This window comes from Saccopteryx bilineata, chromosome 4 (genome assembly GCF_036850765.1).
Source record: "Saccopteryx bilineata isolate mSacBil1 chromosome 4, mSacBil1_pri_phased_curated, whole genome shotgun sequence".
NCBI classification, from domain to species: Eukaryota; Metazoa; Chordata; class Mammalia; order Chiroptera; family Emballonuridae; genus Saccopteryx; species Saccopteryx bilineata.
Window position 1 is genome coordinate 184,050,608 of NC_089493.1, and position 22,434 is coordinate 184,073,041.

The 22,434-nt window shown below is 40.6% G+C and overlaps 1 protein-coding gene and 1 pseudogene across 3 annotated transcripts in view; one reads left to right on the plus strand and one right to left on the minus strand.

The window, feature by feature from the left end:
* GABRB2 (gamma-aminobutyric acid type A receptor subunit beta2) overlaps positions 1 to 22,434 on the minus strand; it is a 218,759-nt gene that overhangs the window by 91,891 nt on the left and 104,434 nt on the right. For all 3 annotated transcript variants that reach the window (XM_066273199.1, XM_066273197.1, XM_066273198.1), the window contains one exon: positions 3,976 to 4,058. In XM_066273199.1, coding sequence (XP_066129296.1) covers positions 3,976 to 4,058 — 83 coding nt within the window. The remainder of the gene's footprint in view (positions 1 to 3,975; positions 4,059 to 22,434) is intronic.
* Positions 20,210 to 21,597, plus strand: LOC136333678 (DNA repair nuclease/redox regulator APEX1 pseudogene; annotated as a pseudogene).

Genomic DNA, 22,434 nt, shown 5'->3' on the forward strand with positions numbered 1-22,434 from the left:
TTAAAAATTCTTGTGGCACACCGGTGTACCTGTTGTGGCAAACCAGTTGAAAACCACTGCTATAGACCAAATATATCCAACAGACATATACAGAACATTCTACCCAACAGCAATAGACTAAACCATTCTTTTCAAGCACACATGGAACATTTTCTAGAATAAGTCATACGTTTCGTCATGAAAAGAAAAGTTTCAAAAATCCAGACATATAAACCAATTAAACAGAATTGAGAACTCAGAAATAAGTCCTCAAATATATGTTCAGATAATATTGGAAAAGAGAGCCAAGAATACTCAATGGGGAGAAGATTGTCTTTTTCACAAATGGTATTGGGAAAACTGAGTATCCACACACAAAAGAATTAAATTAGAAACCTATCTTAAACCACTCACAAAAGTTCACTTAAAATGAATTAAAGACTTAAATGTAAAACCTGAAATTATAAAACTCCTAGAAGGAAACATAGGGAAATAGCCTCTTGACATTGGCCTTGGCAATGGTATTTTGAATGTTACACCAAAAGCACAAGTAACAGAAGCAGAATAAACGAGCAGGACTACATCATCCTAACAGTTTCCACACAGGCAAATAAACCATCTAGAGAATGAAAAGACAACATGTGGAATGGGTGGAAAATATTTGCAAAAAATGTTTTGGATAAGTGGTGAGTATTTAAAATATATAACAAACTCATACAACTTAACAGCACAAACCAAATAGTCCCATTAAAAAAAAGGCAGAAGCCCTGTCTGGTTAGCTCAGCAGTAGAGCGTCAGCCTGGTGTGTGGAAGTCCTGGGTTTGATTCCCAGCCAGGGCACACAGGAGAAGCGCCCATCTGCTTCTCCACCCTTCCCCCTCTCCTTCCTCTCTCTCTCTCTCTCTCTCTTCCCCTTCCATAGCCAGGGCTCCACTGGAGCAAAGCTGGCCCAGGCACTGAGGATGGCTCCATGGCCTCTGTCTCAGGCACTAGAATGGCTCCAATTGCAGTGGAGCAACGCCCCAGAGGGGCTGAGCATCACCCCCTGGTGGGCATGCCAAGTGGATCCTGGTCGGGCGCATGTGGAAGTCTGTCTGTCTGCCTCCCCCACTCCCCACCCCCTGCTTCTTACTTTGGAAAAATACAATAAATAAATAAATAATAAAAATAATCAGAGAAACTGAATAGACATTTTCCTAAGGAGATATACAAATAGCCAACAGGTACATGGAAAGGTACTCAACATTCCTAACCATGACGGAATTGCAAATAAAAACCACGAGGAGACATCACGTAACACCTGTTAGAATGGCTGTCATAAAAAAGGCAGGAGATAACAAATGCTGGTGAGGATGTGGAGAATAAGCGATCTTGCGCGCTGTTGGTGGGATGGGTACAGTTATTATGGAAAACAATATACAGGTTTCTCAAAAATAAAAACTAGAATTACTATATGGCCCAGCAACATTACTTCTTTTTTTCTTTTTGGCAGAGACAGAGAGAGGGACAGATAGGAACAGACACCTTAGTTGTTCATTGATTGATTTCTCATATGTGCCTTGACCAGGGGGCTACAGCAGACCGAGTGACCTCTTGCTCGAGCCAGTGATCTTGGGCTCAAGCTGGTGAGTCTTGCTCAAACCCGATGAACCCGTGCTCAAGCTGGCGACCTCGGGGTCTCAAACCTGGCTCTTCCGTGTCCCAGTTCAATGCTCCATCCACTGCGCCACCACCTGGTCAGGCCAACCTTACTTCTTAGTACATAGCTGAAGTAAATAAAATCATCCTTAAAGAGATATCCGCTCCTCCGTGTTCACCCCATCTTATTGGCAATAGCCAAGACAAGGAGACAACCTAGGTGTCTGGGGATGAATGAATGGATAAAGGACATGTGATCAATACACACAATGGAATATTACTCTGCCATAAAAAGAAGGAAATCCTGCCATTTAGGACAACATGGATGAAATGTGTGGGCATTATGCTAAGTGAAGTAAGTTGGACAGAGAAAGTCTAACAGTACACGTTATCACTTATGTGGGATCTAAAAAAGAACACTAAATTCATAGAAACAGAGAGTAAACTGATGGTTGCCAAGTGTGGGGGCTGGGAGAGATGGGTGAAAAAAGTTAAAGGTTACAAACTTGCAGTTATAAAATGCATAACACCTGGCTATCTAATCTACTGCATGGTGACTATAGTTCACAATACTCTATTATATACTTGAAAGTTGCTAAGAGTAAACCTTTAAAGTTACCAACACACACACACACACACACACACACACGTAACTCTGTGAGGTGATAGATGTGTTAACTAACCTTACAGTGATAATCATTTCACAAGATATACATATATCAAATCATCACATTATACATCCTTAGGCACCACTGTATGTCAATTATATATAAATGAAGCTGAAAAAAAAATCTATCTCATTTAACTGAGTAACTGAGAATTAAAATGAGATGTGTGAAAGCGTCTTTATCAAATCACTTTTCTAAAAGTCTAAGAAGTTATGTTAATTTTTCAATATTCAGGTCACAATTATAACTCAATGATATGAAATGCTGGTTGATACCTGTGTTTTGGGCATCAGTTCTTCAAAGTAAAAGGCCTGTTTAGCTACCGAGAGGTGGTGGGAGCTCAGGTGATAAGATCTCAAGGCCTGTGCTTTAACCCGTACAATTATGATGATTTAAAATTCCAGCCAAATTCAACTTACTGCAAAACTTCTCTGACTGCAAAGATTCACGAATGATTACACAGCTACATACCTTTTCCAAAATATCCTTACATCAACAATTCAAAACAACCAGATTTTGTATGCTAAAGAACATTATTCTGTACTCTAAAAACTGTATTATTGGTTATGAAAATGCACAGTTAATCCCAAAGATATTTACATAAAGATAATCACAAAAATCCTGTAGAGCAACTTTATTAACGTTGTTCTGCATGGAAAAGATCTAATGTGAAAATAAGGGTGATTTGGACAATACAAGTATGAAATCAAGTCCTTCAAAAATGGCATATAAATTTAATTATCCCTGGAAGCTATGTTTTTTGAAATGGGCAAAAAACACCCACAACGTGTCATCAACGCCGTGTTTCGGCTCAGAGCAGTGATTGAAAGTCACACCGCTTGTCACAGCGAAAGCTCCCGACAGAGGCTCCGAGTGGCCGCCCAGCAGTCAGGTAGCTCATTATCCAGACGCTGGATCAAAAAGTGTCAGCTTCCAATTGTGTGGTGGGATGAGGTATGGATATAGCGCACACCACTGACAGGGGAAAGAGATTCAAAATTCTATTCCACCTCCAATGACCTCCCCGAGTGATCTCTGAAATGGGACTGGGTTGTGAAATCAACGTCGTACGCAAGAGGATAGGTGGCTAAATCTCATCAAGGACACCAAACTATGTCCTAGAAAGGCAGCGGACACTGCAATACAGGTCAGTGCAGTAAAGAGAATAAACACACCCGTACAGACTGATCTTGCTCCTGACGTGGCCTTCAGCAAGAATGTAAAATAAATGTTGACAGTGAAAATAATCTCTGGAAATAAAAACACCTCCCACCAATTTACATTCTATGAATATTTCAGCTAGTCCCAAAGGCCACTTTTATTTTGAACTGAAAACTGATAATTCTTATGAGAGGCAAAATAATTAAGACACCTGCTGCACCCCTGACACCTTCTCCTGTTGTCCCAAGCCTAATGTAGCTGTTTACACCAATACTGAAGTTTAAATGGCCAGGGTAGCCCTTGGACCTCTGCCAGGCTCTTAGCGTCTTTCTTTTATTGCTAGATTACTTCTCCCTTTCACAGCTTTCCCCGGGATTTAGGGACAAGGCTAAGAGGATGGCAGCGTCACCGAGAGAAAGTACTAGCAGGGCTTCCCTCCAGTGAAGTCAGTGTGCTGGCACGAGCTGGGGGGGGTCTGTGGAACCTCAAATGCAGAGTTCAGTCTAGCTGGACTCTCAGAAAAACTTACAGCTCTCAATCTCCAAGGTGCAGTTCTGTTCGTCCAGTGGGTACCGCCTCAGGTCCATCATGCAGGCAGCTGTGGTTGTGATTCTAGAAGAGAAACAACAGTGATGTATACGTTGTTAGCTGGCCCATGGCTAGAGTCGGAAAAATGTAATCCAGGAATAGAAGAGGCAGAACTGGGCCTCTAGGAGACTGATTTAGCCAAAGCTCTAACAAAAAAGAGTGCAGCAAACGGGCTAACCCTTTTCTCTTATGAGCCCCGGGCTGGCTTATAAAATAAAGAGACTGGACCAAATCAGTATTTTCCCAAAGTGTGGTCCATCACCTATTTGTACCAAAATGACCTTGGACCGTCTGATAGGCAGTTCCCATGCTCCAGAATGCTTTGAGGTGGGGTGGGACAGTCACAGGGTCCTTATTATTATGAGCATCACCAGTGATCAAGAATATCAACATTGGTATTCCTCTTCCATCCGCATGTTTTCTCCTCCCGTTCTCAAGACCCTAAAATCTAATCTTCAATCAATCTGGGCTTGGATCCATCATTTTTGACCTTCCTATGCATAGTCTAGTACTTTGCAAGTGCTTTAATATAACACACGATCAGCCTTTCATCTATCACCCGAACTGTTCCGCCCTGAGAAATCTGATATCCTTATGGCCTGTTAGAGAGCTTTCTCTTCTGGGCTGGTAGAGTTATTTATTTAGAACAGTTGAATCTTTTATTTTATCAGAGAGAAGTGAATATGTCCCTTTATTGTCTTTATATTTCTCTGTCATCATTTTTCAGCACCTTCCCTGCAGAAGGAGCCAAAAAACATAGTCTAAAGTAATTTATCAATGCATGTTTCCTGAGCAATGAGGCAGCGTAAGGTCGTGAAAAAAAAACACCAGCTTTGGAACACAACACAGGTAGGTATGAATTGTAACTCTGCCTCACTGACTGTGATTCACATCAAGACGGTCTCCTAACCAACCTCCGTTGCTGTTGTTTTTTTTGTCTGTAAAAAGGAGGGCTATTGTTAACAACAATAACAATTACCTAACAGACTTCCTGCACGAATTGATATAATAATTTATACAAAGCACATAAAAGAGTTAATGACGTGTAACAGGTCCTTTAAAAACTGACATCCGCTGAAGGTAACTAAGACAGGACACCGACATTGCACTTGATCATCTTTGGTTGATGTCACTCCGCAGGGCATGATGCTGGGTTTGGGGAACGGAGAACAAGGAGGCCACAGTGAGATCTTTCTCATCCAAAGGTTTTGGAGAGAACGCAGAGAAGTTACCTACGTGGACGGAACCTTTGGAGTTCCTCAGTCAGGTGTGGGAGTCTGACTCCTCCGCGGCAGGAGGAAAATACAGCGGTGCCGCCCTTTTATCTACAGTTTTCCTTTACGTGGTTTCAATGACCTGTGTTCAACCACGCCCTGAAAATTAAACGGAGGATTCCAGAAATACACTCTTTCTAAGCTTTAAATTGCGCGATGTTCTCAGCAGATGAAATCTCGCATTGTCCCAGTCCGTCCTGCCTGGGATGTGAATCCTCCCTTTGTCCACATCTCCACACTGAGTACGCTCCCGGCCAGTGAGTCACTTAGTGGCCATCCTGATTATCTGATTGGCTGTCATGGTATCACATGACATGGAACACGGCGCTTGTGTTCAAGTCACCCTTAGTTTATTTCCTAATGTTCCCGAAGTGCAAAAGTAGTGATGCTGGAGTGACGTCACGGAAATGGCGCCGTGAGCAGCGCGTCCGACAGATCTCCCCTAAATCACAACAAATTTATCAACTAGAAACAGAAAAATTTATCCTCGGAGCATTCCGGAGTTCCACACAAACTGAAAGCGAAAGGACTGTTATCACTTGAATCTGAGAGACGAGGGTGTGGAGGAAGCTACCGCAGGGACGTTCATTCAAGCCGCAAGGGAGTGCGCCTGTGGTGAGTCGGCCCACACTCGGGAGCCGCGAGCAGCCGCGGGCGCGCGCCCGGTCTGGTTGCAGAGCGAGCACCGCTAACGTTCCCAGCGGCCCGCGCACTGCGAGTGAGAGTCGCCAGCCACCGGTGCCCGGAGCACCCCATTCGCGCGCGTGCCCTGGGCATTCCACACGCCCAGAGCGCCCTACTGGCCCGCACACCCAGGGTGCCCCATTATCCTGCGCCTGGTGCGATCCAGCCGCCAGTGGCAGGGCGAGTGGGAGAGGCTCCAGGGTGGTCTTCTACTTGGGAGATTCTCTCCGTGGGCGGGGCACCTCACCCAGCCATTCAAGCTAACAATCAAGCGTTGGGGGAGGGGCGCGCGCAGGCAGCCTAAAATACCCTCAGGAGCACAGCTGCGACCCAATCACTGAAATTAGCTTAACCCATGAAATCTGCGCACCCTCGGTTCTAATTGATAAGATCTCTCTCAGTTCAGCGACCCAAGACAAGAGGCGTGATATTTTTTAGTGCCTCTCGCTAAAGGGGCGGGGGCAACTTCTGATTGATAGAGCCTCCATATTCAGGGATAAACGCTAACAAGAAGGACTTGGCAGATAATAAGATCTATACTACACTAGTCGCAAGCAGAGACTAGTGCCTCTTCTTCCCAGCCAAAACAGGCTACAAAGTGTGGAAAGCCTGGGTTGAGAGGTCCAACTGAATGCTAGGCGCTGAACAGTCACCTTGACAACAATTGACTCCCACCCCCGCCTGATTACACTGGAGGCCCTGACTGCCAGAGCCTTTCCCAAAGCCTTGCACTGAGTGGGGATAGAGTGGGGATTTCCCAGCTCTTTGAGCCTCTTACTCCCCAGGCAGAAGCAGTTGCAGCCTTATAGCTGGATCACCAGGCTGCTAATTCAGGAAGGGGGGACTAGGAGAGAGAATCCAGGAAAGCAAACTCTCATAGTTGGACCCTGCAAACACCAACAAGCCTTGACTACCAGCAAGACTAAAGCCAATTATATGACATCGCCATAGAATCCCATCAACTGCAAATCCCTACCTAAGTGTGACACAGGGGCAGAGCCTGGGGTACAGAGTCACCGACCAGGAAGAGGGAGAGAAAAGAAAAAGGAAGAAGTTAACCTCTCAAAATCAAGAAAAATCCACAGACTTTACAACTTGTTCCACTAATTTTTTTTTTGTTGTTGTTTGTTTCTTCTATCTTATTGCCTTTATTTCCTCCACCTCGGTCCTTCTATTCTCTGCCCATCTTATGCTTCCCTTTTCTTGAACTACACTACCCATGAGTGTTACATTTTATTTCTCTTCTTCATCCTCACCCTCCTTTAAGGTTATACTACAAAACACTTAACTCTCACTCTCTCCTCTTTTGTTTTGTTTTTTTGATTTGCTTTATTTTGTTTTTTTCTCTTCCTTTTTTATTTCTTCCTTCGTTTTTCTCTTTTTCTTATTTTTTCCTTTCTATTTGTTTTTTCTTTTCTTGTTTTACTTTCCTCCCATTTAATCCTCAATCACGAACAAATTAGTTAATTTGGGACTCAAGGCTTTTTTTGGCTTTATTTTTCTTTTTTGCTTTTGTTTTTGTTTTTTTCTTGTTTGTTTATTTTTGTGGGATTTTGGGTCCTCCCAACCCAAGGTCTCCATTGTACTTAGTCTTCGCTCCACTTAATACAACAGATTTTTACTTATTTTTATTTTTTTCTTCTTTATTATTCTTTTTTTGGTCCTTTTTTCTGGTTCCCTCTTATCCCTCTCATTATATCTCTTAGTTGACCATCACTTACAAGCAAATCATCTTATGCTTGTCTAAAATTTTCTTCCTTTTTTTTGTGCATTTAGTAGGTCCCTACTCCCTTTTTTTGCCCCTTGAACTCTTCACCCCAAATCAGGCCCTCCATTATAGGCACGATATTTCCCTGAGGAGGGGAGAGGAGGGAAAGAGAAGAAAGAAAAAAGGGGGAAATAATAAATTATTACTGTTTTTTTTTTTGTGGCATGTTTTACCTTTTTTTTTTTTTTTTTTTTTTTTACTTTTTACTCTTTATTAATTCTAATTAGTGCTATCACCAAGACCACCCTCAGATGCTGATAAGAAAGAGGAAATCGAATATTATGGATACAAAAGAAAGAGAGGTAACACAAATAGATGTGGAAAAATCTATGGAGAAAAGACTTAACATATTGGAAGCCTTGGAGCTAAAGGACAGAGAATTTAAAATAGAAATCTTAAAAATACTCAGAGATATACAAGAAAACACAGAAAGGCAATATAGGGAGATCAGAAAACAACTCAATGAACACAAAGAATATATTACCAAGGAAATTGAAACTATTAAAACAAATCAAACAGAAATGAAAAACTCAATTCACAAGCTGAAAAACGAGGTAACAAGCTTAGCTAACAGAACAGCCCAGATTGAGGATAGGATTAGTGAAATAGAAGACAAACAACTTGAGGCACAACAGAGAGAAGAAGAAAGAGACTCAAAAATAATAAAAAACGAGAAAGCCCTACAGGAATTGTCTGACTCCATCAAAAAGAATAACATAAGAATAATAGGTATATCAGAGGGAGAAGAGAAAGAAAATGGAATGGAGAATATACTCAAACAAATAATAGACGAGAACTTCCCAAGCCTGTGGAAAGAACTAAAGCCTCAAATTCAAGAAGCAAACAGAACACCGAGTTTTCTTAACCCCAACAAACCCACTCCAAGGCACATCATAATAAAGATGACACAAACCAATGACAAAGAAAAAATTCTCAAGGCAGCCAGGGAAAAGAAGAGTACAACATATAAAGGAAGGCCTATTAGATTATCATCAGACTTCTCAGCAGAAACTCTACAAGCGAGAAGAGAGTGGACCCCAATATTTAAAGCCCTGAAAGAGAGGAACTTTCAGCCAAGAATACTATACCCATCAAAGCTATCCTTCAAGTATGAAGGAGATATAAAAACATTCACAAATACAGAAAAGATGAGAGAATTTATCAACAGAAAGCCCCCACTCCAGGAAATACTAAAGGGGGTTTTCCAACCAGATTCAAAGAACAAAAGAAAACAACACCACAAGTAACAGCTCCACCAAGAACACAATAAAACCAAACTTAAACTGTGACAACAAAGGAAAAAAAGGGGGGAGAGGATGGAGATTAACAGTAGCAAAGGACGATGAAGTGCAGAAATACTTATAAGATAGGGTACTACAATGAATATGGTAGGTACCCTTTTCATTACTTAATGGTAACCACCCTTGAAAAAACCACCACAAAAACACTTGACTTAAAAAAGGTAGCAACAGAGGAAAGAAGTATGGAACACAAACAAACAAAAACAAATGATAGAAAAACAAAAGAGAAGAATCAAACTAGATACAAAACTAACAGAAAGCAATTTATAAAATGGCAGTAGGGAACCCACAAGTGTCAATAATTACACTAAATGTAAATGGATTAAACTTACCAATAAAAAGACACAGAGTAGCAGAATGGATTAAAAAAGAAAATCCAACTATATGCTGCCTACAAGAAACACATCTAAGCAACAAGGATAAAAACAAATTCAAAGTGAAAGGCTGGAAAACAATACTCCTAGCAAACAACACCCCAAAAAAAGCAGGCGTAGCAATACTCATATCTAATAATGCTGACTACAAGACAGAAAAAGTACTCAGAGACAAAAATGGTCATTTCATAATGATTAAGGGGAAGTTGAATCAAGAAGACATAACAATCCTTAATATATATGCACCAAACCAAGGAACACCAAAATATATAAGACAGCTACTTATTGACCTTAAAACAAAAACTAACAAAAATACAATCATACTTGGAGACCTCAATACACCGCTGACGGCTCTAGATCGGTCATCCAAACAGAGAATCAATAAAGATATAGTGGCCTTAAACGAAATACTAGAACACCTGGATATGATAGACATCTACAGGACACTTCATCCCAAAGCGACAGAGTATACATTTTTCTCTAGTGTACATGGAACATTCTCAAGGATTGACCATATGTTGGGCCACAAAGACAATATCAGCAAATTTAGAAAAATTGAAATTGTACCAAGCATATTTTCTGATCATAAAGCTTGAAACTAGAATTCAACTGCAAAAAAGAGGGGGAAAAACCCACAAAAATGTGGAAACTAAACAACATACTTCTAAAAAATGAATGGGTCAAAGAAGAAATAAGCACAGAGATCAAAAGATATATACAGACAAATGAAAATGAAAATACGACATATCAGAATCTCTGGGATGCAGCAAAAGCAGTAATAAGAGGAAAGTTCATATCACTTCAGGCCTATATGAACAAAGAAGAGAGAGCCGAAGTAAACCACTTAACTTCACACGTCAAGGAACTAGAAAAAGAAGAACAAAGACAACCCAAAACCAGCCGAAGAAAGGAGATAATGAAAATCAGAGCAGAAATAAATGAAATAGAGAACAGAAAAACTATAGAAAAAATCAATAAAACAAGGAGCTGGTTCTTTGAAAAGATCAACAAAATTGACAAACCCTTGGCAAGACTCACCAAGGAAAAAAGGCACAGGACTCAAATAAATAAAATCCAAAATGAAAGAGGAGAGATCACCACAGACATCATAGATATACAAAGAATTATTGTAGAATACTATGAAAAATTATATGCCGCCCTGGCCGGTTGGCTCAGCGGTTGAGCGTCGGCCTAGCGTGCGGAGGACCCGGGTTCGATTCCCGGCCAGGGCACACAGGAGAAGCGCACATTTGCTTCTCCACCCCTCCGCCGCGCCTTCCTCTCTGTCTCTCTCTTCCCCTCCCGCAGCCAAGGCTCCATTGGAGCAAAGATGGCCCGGGCGCTGGGGATGGCTCTGTGGCCTCTGCCCCAGGCGCTAGAGTGGCTCTGGTCGCAACATGGCGACGCCCAGGATGGGCAGAGCATCGCCCCCTGGTGGGCAGAGCCTCGCCCCTGGTGGGCGTGCCGGGTGAATCCCGGTCGGGCGCATGCGGGAGTCTGTCTGACTGTCTCTCCCTGTTTCCAGCTTCAGAAAAATGAAAAAAAAAAAAAAAAAATTATATGCCACCAAATACAACAATCTAGAAGAAATGGATAAATTCCTAGAACAATACAACCTTCCTAGACTGAGTCATGAAGAAGCAGAAAGCCTAAACAGACCAATCAGCAGGGAGGAAATAGAAAAAACTATTAAAAACCTCCCCCAAAATAAAAGTCCAGGCCCAGACAGTTATACTAGTGAATTCTATCAAACATTCAAAGAAGACTTGGTTCCTATTCTACTCAAAGTCTTCCAAAAAATTGAAGAAGCAATACTTCCAAACACATTTTATGAGGCCAACATAACCCTCATACCAAAACCTGGCAAGGATGGCACAAAGAAAGAAAACTACAGACCAATATCTCTAATGAATACAGATGCTAAAATACTAAACAAAATATTGGCAAACCGAATACAACAACATATTAAAAAAATAATACATCATGATCAAGTGGGATTCATCCCAGAATCTCAAGGATGGTTCAACATACGCAAAACGGTTAACGTAATACACCATATCAACAAAACAAAGAACAAAAACCACATGATCTTATCAATAGATGCAGAAAAGGCTTTTGATAAAATACAACACAATTTTATGTTTAAGACTCTCAACAAAATGGGTATAGAAGGAAAATATCTCAACATGATAAAGGCCATATATGATAAGCCATCAGCCAACATCCTATTAAACGGCATAAAACTGAGGACTTTCTACCTTAAATCAGGAACAAGACAGGGTTGTCCACTCTCTCCACTCTTATTTAACATGGTGCTAGAAGTTCCGGCCAGAGCAATCAGACAAGACAAAGAAATAAAAGGCATCCATATCGGAAAAGAAGAAGTAAAGGTATCACTTTTTGCTGATGATATGATCCTATACATCGAAAACCCGAAGGACTCCACAAAAAGATTATTAGAAAGAATAAACCAATACAGTAAGGTCGCAGGATACAAAATTAACATACAAAAGTCCATAGCCTTTCTATATGCCAACAATGAAATATTAGAAAACGAACTCAAAAAAATAATCCCCTTCACGATTGCAACAAAAAAAATAAAATACCTAGGAATAAACATAACAAAGAATGTAAAGGACCTAAATAATGAAAATTACAAAGCATTGTTAAGGGAAATCGAAAAAGATACAATGAGATGGAAAAATATTCCTTGTTCTTGGATAGGAAGAATAAATATAATCAAAATGGCCATATTACCCAAAGCAATATACAAATTTAATGCAATTCCCATCAAAATCCCTATGAGATTTTTTAAAGAAATGGAACAAAAAATCATCAGTTTTATATGGAACTATAAAAAACCCCAAATAGCCAATACAATCCTAAGGAAAAAGAATGAAGCTGGGGGCAATACAATACCTGACTTTAAACTATATTATAGGGCCACGATAATCAAAACAGCATGGTATTGGCAGAAAAATAGACACTCAGACCAATGGAACAGAATAGAAAGTCCAGAAATAAAACCACATATATATGGTCAAATAATCTTTGATAAAGGGGCCAACAACATACAATGGAGAAAAGAAAGCCTCTTCAACAAATGGTGTTGGGAAAACTGGAAAGCCACATGCAAAAGAATGAAACTCGACTACAGCCTGTCCCCGTGTACTAAAATTAATTCAAAATGGATCAAAGACCTAAATATAAGACCTGAAACAATAAAGTACATAGAAGAAGACATAGGTACTAAAATCATGGACCTGGGTTTTAAAGAACATTTTATGAACTTGACTCCAATGGCAAGAGAAGTGAAGGCAAAGATAAATGAATGGGACTACATCAGAATTAAAAGTTTTTGCTCAGCAAGAGAAACTGATATCAAAATAAACAGACAGCCAACTAAATGGGAAATGATATTTTCAAACAACAGCTCAGATAAGGGCCTAATATCCAAAATTTACAAAGAACTCATAAAACTCAACAACAAACAAACCAACAATCCAATAAAAAAATGGGAAGAGGACATGAACAGACACTTCTCCCAGGAAGAGATACAAATGGCCAACAGATATATGAAAAGATGCTCAGCTTCATTAGTTATTAGAGAAATGCAAATCAAAACTACAATGAGATACCACCTCACCCCTGTTAGATTAGCTATTATCAACAAGACGGGTAATAGCAAATGTTGGAGAGGCTGTGGAGAAAAAGGAACCCTCATTCACTGTTGGTGGGACTGTAAAGTAGTACAACCATTATGGAGGAAAGTATGGTGGTTCCTCAAAAAACTGCAAATAGAACTACCTTATGACCCAGCAATCCCTCTACTGGGTATATACCCCAAAACCTCAGAAACATTGATACGTGAAGACACATGTAGCCCCATGTTCATTGCAGCACTGTTCACAGTGGCCAAGACATGGAAACAACCAAAAAGCCCTTCAATAGAAGACTGGATAAAGAAGATGTGGCACATATACACTATGGAATACTACTCAGCCATAAGAAATGATGACATCAGATCATTTACAGCAAAATGGTAGGATCTTGATAACATTATAAGGAGTGAAATAAGTAAATCAGAAAAAAACAAGAACTACATGATTCCATACATTGGTGGAACATAAAAATGAGACTAAGAGACATGGACAAGAGTGTGGTGGTTACCAGGGGTGGGGGGAGGGAGGACATGGGAGGAAGGGAGGGAGAGAGTTAGGGGGAGGGGGAGGGGCACAGAGAACTAGATAGAGGGTGGCGGAGGACAATCTGACTTTGGGCGAGGGGTACGCAACATAATTTAATGACAAAATAACCTAGACATGTTTTCTTTGATTATATGTACCCTGATTTATTAATGTCATCCCATTACCATTAATAAAAATTTATTTAAATAAATAAATAAATAAATAAATAAATAAAGTAGTGATGCTGGCCATTCGGATAGTAGGCCAAAGAGAAACTGTCCAGTGCTTCCTTTAAGCAAATAGGTATATAGATGTCCAGGAAAAACTGTATCTATAGGGTTTGGTACTATCTGTGGTTTCAGGCACCCACTGGGGGTCTTGAGAAAAATCCCCTGCAGATAAAAGGGACCTACTATGAGTTACTAATTTATTATAAGTAGTTGGTACTTCTTTAAATTACTGCTGCGTTCAAGTTTGTGCTTGGTTAATGTTGCTTTCCTTTTATTGTGGTAAGGAAGCATCCCAGGGCCAATGTCCACTCCTGAGTCCTTCCTTCTTTACTGAGACCCTGCTGGCGACTCTGCGGTGACTCCTGTCCGTCTCCACTGCCTCCCTCCGGCTCTGCAGCCCTCTGCGTGTTAGGTTACTTCAGTGCTTGGTCTCCGAGCCTCTCCACCTGTCTCCCTACCATCCGTGTCCACACAATAGAGCTCTTTTAAAAATACAGATCACATGTTACCACTCCTCTGCGTAAAAACTTTAGCGAACATACCACACGCTCATGCTATTTATGGAAAATGGCAGAAGTCATCCTTGGCTTGAGAAACGAGAGAAAATCAACTTCATCTAACAGAATGCTCACACAGGGCATGAAAGGTACAAGGGCACACATTTGAGAAAGGAGGAGGGAACCATACACAAACTCCCGACGGTGTCAATGAAGAGAAGTGTGTAACTGCTACTACAGGCTGTGTCTCACACTTTCTGCTGATGCATATTTATGGCAACTAACATCTGTGAACCAGTGCGGTGAACAAGAAAAATCAATCAACTAATAGTATCACAGAAGCAACGAGCTTCTACTCTTGTTTTGTTTTTTTTTTGTTTTTTTAAAGGAGGTTCTTCTCACATCAACAACATTCGTATTTACACCGGTGCTTTACATTTGTAATGCTGTAATATGCTTCATAAAGCTACAAATATATAAAAATGTTTTCTAGTTGATGTTTAGGAGGCATTTGTGTCTCCTTTTGGATTAAAGCCGAAAGAATCTATTTGGAATCTTGAGCATACTGACCAAGATGAGGGGCCTTGGAAAAGTGATTTATATTCTCCAACAGGGTTATTCTGAAAAGTTTGAATTAAATCTAGGCCATCAAATTTTTTTGTGTGAAATGATCAATATAAAAAGAGATCTGGCCTGACCTGCGGTGGCGCAGCGGATAAAGCATTGACCTGGAAATGCTGAGGTCGCCGGTTCGAAACCCTGGGCTTGCCTGGTCAAGGCATATATGGGAGTTGATGCTTCCAGCTCCTCCCCCCTTTCTCTCTGTCTGTCTCTCCACTCTCTCTCTCTCTCTCTCCTCTCTAAAAAAACAAACAAAACAAAAAACAAAAAAACCCCCCAAACCCCCCCCCAAAAAAGAGATCTGTAATTCATAAAATGTTCTGTAACTTTTGTTATTACTACCTGCTCACGATGAGTAGGTACAATGATAACTCGTTTGACCAGGGGTGCTTTGGTAGTATATGTATGTGCTCGTATACATAAAGAAATTAGAATACTCACAGACTTATAAGCCCACCAGAACTATAAAATATGATATAAATAGCTTTTGAACACAAAATTATGCAAAAATAATATGGCATTTGTGTATCTGGAGCTTTATTTAACAGATTTTAAGACAAAATATAGACATGCATCTGTTTGTTACATGTATACCTGCATCTTTTCTAGGTGTTTTGTAAGACTAGGAACCACAACTGTTTTTGTCTTGTATCTTAAGTACTTTGCCAGGTGCCTGGCATGTGTCACTGACCCAAGATTAAAACAATAATAAAATAATAATAATAACATGAAGAAAAGAAAGCATGGTCATAAGCATTCTCAAACGGAAGATGCTAAAGCAATTCTCTATGTTAAGTACTTGATTTAATTTTTAAAATTCTCAAATAAATTTGAAAGCAATAACCATCCTTACACAAGAAAATACCTGGAATTGAATTTTATTCAGAAACTCCCACTGAGGAGGATAAATATATATTCTGTGGGACTTACTGATTTACAACACGGTTGAGTTTCTCCAGGAATAAGTCAGAACAACAAAAATATTTAATGGGCTGTTCATAAACAGGCCCTCCTAAATCCTGATAAACATCTACAGTGGGCCTTAAATTACTCCGCACTACCGCTAGGAGTCTTTGAAGTGAGGCTAGTAACTCATTACTCAGGTATCCTGATTAAGTTTTAAGACTACCGTGAAATATCTGGAGATAGCTCTGTCTTCAAAGGAAACAGTAATAATGCATCCACAATGCACCCCATCTACCTGAGGCAAGTCCTCTATGGTTAAAAGTAGAAACGTGTCTTCTCTGGGCCTGAATAGTATTGCATGATAAAAGCCACCACTGCAAAATGTCAATATTCTGCCTGGGCTGAGAGATCTTTGAATAAACTCTGTATTCCTTAGCCACTGGGCACTGTCATCCAAAAATGACTTCTGCTATAAAATACTGATACAATCACTGAAAGGCATTTTTACAATAAAAAGAAAAATACAACAGCTTTGCCAGAATTTTGTACCAAAGCCATAACACATAGTTAGTAGTGTCTCTATCTGAGATTTGATGACGGTACCCTATCATCCCAAGTTTGAATCTGGCCAAAGATAGTGAATAAGTAATAACAGATGCCTTTGCCCCTCAGCCAGTAGAGAAGAAGTTAGAATCATAGTCAACATGACATGTCTCAGGCCTTCAGCAGACTCTCAGGAGGGCTGCAGGAGCTAGACTACATGGTTATACACGGGTCTGCCCAGATGAGAAACTCGGTTAGAATTTTAACCAGAGATGATAAGAAAGTAACCTCAAACTTCTACTTTGCTTGATTTCTTTAACTAGATAACAACCATCCATATTCCATTAAAAATTGTTTTTTTCAACAACTTCATATGTTTTGTAAGAACATCAGATCCTTTATCCACAACTAGATTCAAAACATATTGTTCTAATTCACAGCGTGCTTTTACTTTGTTCAAAATGTATATTTATTTAAAAGCACAACTCATTCTAACTACGAGAATAACGGAATCCTGTCGCATTAGTAGGCATCATTACTAGAGAAATGTTAAAAAAAAGGTCAATCATAAATACATATATATTTATAATATTTTTATATTTATAATATTTTATATATTACATATTTATATTTTATATATTATATATTTTATATATTATCAAATATATTATATACATATTTATATATTATAATATATACATTTATAAATATATTTATAATATTTATAAATATATATATTGCTAGCTATAAAACAAATGAATTAAAAATGTCAGCTAGGGGGGAAAAGACACAAATACTGAATTTAAGCATTAAAGTATGAACTGATATTTGGAAAACTTCTAAGGAGCACATCTGAGTCGCTTCTCCCAAAGGTAATTAAATCTTTCATTCTTTTGCTTTTAAACTCAAGGAGGCCAACATTATTCTATGTCTCATGATCATTTTTAGTTAGGAAACCAATTTCTCACATAAATCCATCTTGTAATATGCTCTTGCTTTTTCTAGAGTAGGGAGAATATTGCTGTCGGAGTTAGGTGACTTTAGCTCTGGCATTCCTGCTAATAATATCTCATGTTATTTAATCACTTACTAGACACCATTTAGTATTACTGAAATGTATCAACTTACTTAATACGAGGAATGTCCTATTATTATTCCCATTTTAAGTCCTCACACTGTTTCCATTTTGTAGATGAGAAGATTGAGGTACCAAAAGGTAGAGTGATTTTCCCTGAGTCAAGAGTGTGCGGTCGAGTTGGGATTTGAACCGAGGATGCCTGACTCACTTGACTAGTAGGCTACAACCAATGAGCTAGTTGACCTTGCTAAAGTCGTTTAGCTTCTCTAGAGTCTAGAGGGCTGGCTGATTTCTTACATCCCAAATGAGCTTGGAAATTCTGTCGTCCTATGAAAATACATCCCATGTTCTGTGACCCTGTATATTTTGTAATTTTGTTTTATCCACACATTCAAATGCTGTATTCCACAGCTGTTCATGTTGTTTTAGTCAATTATGTAGATGAGCCCACCCCAGACAAGCAAACAGAGGCCTCTCCCTAAGGAGTCCCACTTAATATTCTCCCCTGATGGAAGGTCTCCTTCAGCACTTTCCTTCCAGCCTGTGCTCTTGATTGACCTCCACAGAGGCCTTCTGCTTAAATTAAAATCTCTGATGCTTATACGTAACTGTTTGCCGAGCTCTGGATGAGTTCTCCTATGGGGTCACGTGCGCGCTACCATGCTCAACTTTGTAATCACCAAAAAAAGTAAGATTGCTAGCAATCATGTTCCCATTTGATAAATCGTGTGTTTCAGATTAGAGCTATTTGTACTCTTCTGCAGCTGTTTGGCCTTCTGCGACTCTGCTTTTTTCGAACCTTATCCTCTGTGAAGATATTGTGACCATTAAAGGGATAGACAGGCTTCTGCTACAAAAGCAGGTAGGATTACGAGAGACATGTCCTTAAATAATGTGCGTGTGGAATCCGAAAAGCAGTATCTAACAAAATCTCACTCTGCGAGCACAGAAGTCCTACTTAATCAAAAACTTTAATAGATATGGCACTACCAATCTAAGCTTTTAATATCCTTCCCTAGTCAGCCCTTGTTCACCTCAATTTCCCATATTACAGTCCCAACGTTCTCATCTAGAATGAGAATATCCTCTCTTCTCTCTATGTTATGTCTTAAAGGAAGTCTGAGTCCGTGAGAAAAAAATTAATCATTCTATTTTTTGACTCCTATTCTAACAACTGAAATCTGACTTCAGATCTTTGTAAGAAATTTTATTGAATAAGAGTCACTTAACTGACTAGAAAGACACAGAGCTGGGACTCTCGGATTATTTCAACAATTTTGTGTGTGTGTATTTTCACACTTTAAAATGATGCTATGCCAGATACTTTTTGTTGTAACCATTAAAATATATTTAAAATACTTTATTTTAATTTGTGAACTTCAGAATCATACCATTACAGAATAAGCTCATCAGTTTTGAGCCATGCAAATTTTATTTATTTATTTATTTTTAAAAATTTATTTATTTATTTATTTACAGAGACAGAGAGAGGGACAGACAGGAACAGACAGACAGGAATGGAGAGAGATGAGAAGCATCAATCATTAATTTTTCGTTGGTGACACCTTAGTTGTTCACTGATTGCTTTCTCATATGGGCCATGACCGCGGGGCTACAGCAGAACGAGTAACCCCTTGCTCAAGCCAGTGACCTTGGGTCCAAGCTGGTGAGCTTTGCTCAAACAAGATGAGCCTGCGCTCAAGCTGGCGACCTCAGGGTCTCGGACTTGAGTCCTCAGCATCCCAGTTCGACATTTTTATCCACTGCGCCACCGCCTGGTCAGGTGAGCCATGCAATTTTTTTTATTAACAAATAACAAAAAAAAACCCAGTAGCTTACAGATGTTGACTTAGAGCTGGCCAGCAACAGACTACGGTTACAACTTCAGATGGGTATGCTGTCATTTCCTCCAAATCTCACCCAGTATAATTTTAAAATATAAGCTACACATGCAAGATGGCTTCCTTTGCCTCTCTGGCTCCCCTCCATCCGTAACCACCAAGCTCTGTAGCCCTAGAGACTACATTGCAGGGACCTCAAAAACTGCCTCTGGTTCCCTAGCCTTAGCTTGGATTTGGCCAACAGGGAGCATGTCATGAGTTTGGGGGTGGAAAGAAAGTGAGGCTGGTGAACGCTCCCGGGCTCTACCTCCGCTACCGTAGACCTTGTGTGCAGGTTGCCCTGACCATTCCCTCTGCCACCCCTTTAAGTCTGGGAGACCAGGGAGTGGATGGCAACTTTCTAATCTTAGCTCTGGAAGGGAAAAAGGGTGCTGTTCTGTCTCTTTGTAAATTGCCTTTTTATTATACTCTTCTCAAATTACCCCATTTTCAATATACCATCTGTTTTCTGTTGGGCCCCTGACTGGTAGAATATATTATAGAAATGTATTTAAAATCTGAGGTTTTTCTAGTTAGGCTGTCATGAAAATTAGAAGTATTTCATTCCTGTGACCTTTGTCTTTGGATTTTAGGGATGAGGGATGAAGGTCCCCTCCACCTTAAATAAACTGCCTCCTTCCTATAAATTCAGTCTCAGGACATCATCTCCTACCTAAGAAGCATTCTCTCTCCACAGTAGATCCTCCACCGTGGTCACTGTCTCATTAGTTTCATCTCCTTTATAATACAGTGTGTCTGTAAAGTCATGGTGCACTTTTGACCGGTCACAGGAAAGCAACAAAAGACGATAGAAGTGTGAAATCTGATCCTTTGTGCTGGGGTAAGGAGGAACCGGCCGCGACTCCAGCAGGTCCTATACCAGGTAGCTGTTCTTCTGCCCATCAGAGGGCCTTCTCTGCACGTCTGATCCACTACCGCAACGCGGTAAAAATACTGGTTCACTCGGCAACGTGGTGCAGGAGGGCGTTCCTTACAGTGATGCCGAAGCGTGGGAAAAAGGGAGCGGTGGCAGAAGACGGGGAAGAGCCCAAGATTGAACCAGAGGCCAAGAAGAGTAAAGCGGGAGCAGGAGCAAAGAAGAATGAAAAAGAGGCAACAGGAGAGGGCTCAGTCCTGTATGAGGACCCCCCAGATAAGAAAACCTCATCCAGTGGCAAACCAGCCACCCTCAAGATCTCCTCCTGGAATGTGGATGGGCTTCGAGCCTGGATTAAGAAGAAAGGTTTAGATTGGGTAAAGGAAGAAGCCCCCAATATCCTGTGCTTGCAAGAGACCAAGTGTTCAGAGAATAAACTACCAGCTGAACTTCAAGAGCTGCCTGGTCTATCCCATCAATACTGGTCCGCTCCTTCAGACAAGGAAGGGTACAGTGGCGTGGGCCTACTCTCTCGCCAGTGCCCCCTCAAAGTCTCCTATGGCATTGGTGAGGAAGAACATGATCAGGAAGGCCGAGTGATTGTGGCTGAATTTGATGCATTTGTGCTAGTAACAGCCTATGTACCTAACGCAGGCCGAGGTCTGGTGCGCCTGGAATACCGACAGCGCTGGGATGAAGCCTTTCGCAAGTTCCTGAAGGACTTGGCTTCCCGCAAGCCCCTTGTGCTATGTGGAGACCTCAATGTGGCTCATGAAGAAATTGACCTGCGCAACCCCAAGGGAAACAAAAAGAATGCTGGATTTACACCACAAGAGCGGCAAGGCTTTGGGGAATTGCTGAAGGCTGTGCCACTGGCTGACAGTTTCCGGCACCTTTACCCCAATACGGCCTATGCCTACACCTTTTGGACCTACATGATGAATGCTCGTTCCAAAAACGTTGGTTGGCGCCTTGATTACTTTTTGGTGTCTCAGTCTCTGTTACCTGCGTTGTGTGACAGCAAGATCCGTTCCAAGGCCCTGGGCAGTGACCACTGTCCCATCACCCTCTACCTAGCACTGTGATACCTCCCCCACTCATTTTGAGCTTGGGAAATACGCCCCCTAAACTAGCTTTAAAACTTCTTTGCTTTCTAGAGAATTCTGCACTGTATTTTCCTTCTAAAAATATAAATCCATCAACCAGGTTCCCAGTGACAGATGGGCTTTGTTTTTCTTTTGTGTGTGGGGTTTTTTTTCTTCCTCTTTTTTACACATTAAACAAAAGCTACTAATGACTTCCTTTGAACTGTCTATATGTGAAAATAAAGAGCCATAGTTTCAGCCTTAAAAAAAAAAAAAAAAAAAAAAGAAGTGTGAAATCTGCACCAAATAAAAGGAAAACCCTCCCAGTTTCTGTAGGATGATGTGGCAGCATGTGTACATGTGCAGATGATGACGTAACACCGTGTATACAGTGGAGCAGCCCACGGCCATGCCAGTCGAGATGTGGATGGTACAGAGGAAAGTTCAGTGTGTTCTGTGGCTCACTAAATTCGAATCCGTGACCGAAGTGCAGCGTGAATATCGGTGCATTTATAACGAAGTGCCACCACATAGGAATAACATTACTAGGTGGGATAAGCAGTTGAAGGAAACCAGCAGTTTGGTGGAGAACCCCCGTTCTGGTAGGCCATCAGTCAGTGACGAGTCTGTAGAGGCTATACTGGATAGCTACCTAAGGAGCCCTAAAAAATCTGTGCATGAGCCCACATAGAACTGCACTGAATAGGTCTGAAACTGGGAGAGTTTTCCTTTTATTTGGTGCAGATTTCACATTTCTATCGTCTTTTGTTGCTTTCCTGTGACTGGTCAAAAGTGCACCATGACTTTACAGACACACTGTACTTGTCACCACCTAAAATTATCCTGTGTCTACATTTTTTATTCATTATTTTCTGAATCGCTAGTAGACTCAGGGTCTATGGTAAATTAGTTTTTCCAGAAGTAGATCCTAAAGGATGCTCATTTGGGAGCATCACCTGTAGAAGAAGGGAAGAAAAGCAGAATCGGACAAAGGGAGATGGCAATGCAGGATGACTGCCCAACGGCATGAGATTCCAGTGGGAGGATGGCTATCAAAGCAACCTACATGGGACTGAAATGGCATTTAAACAACCT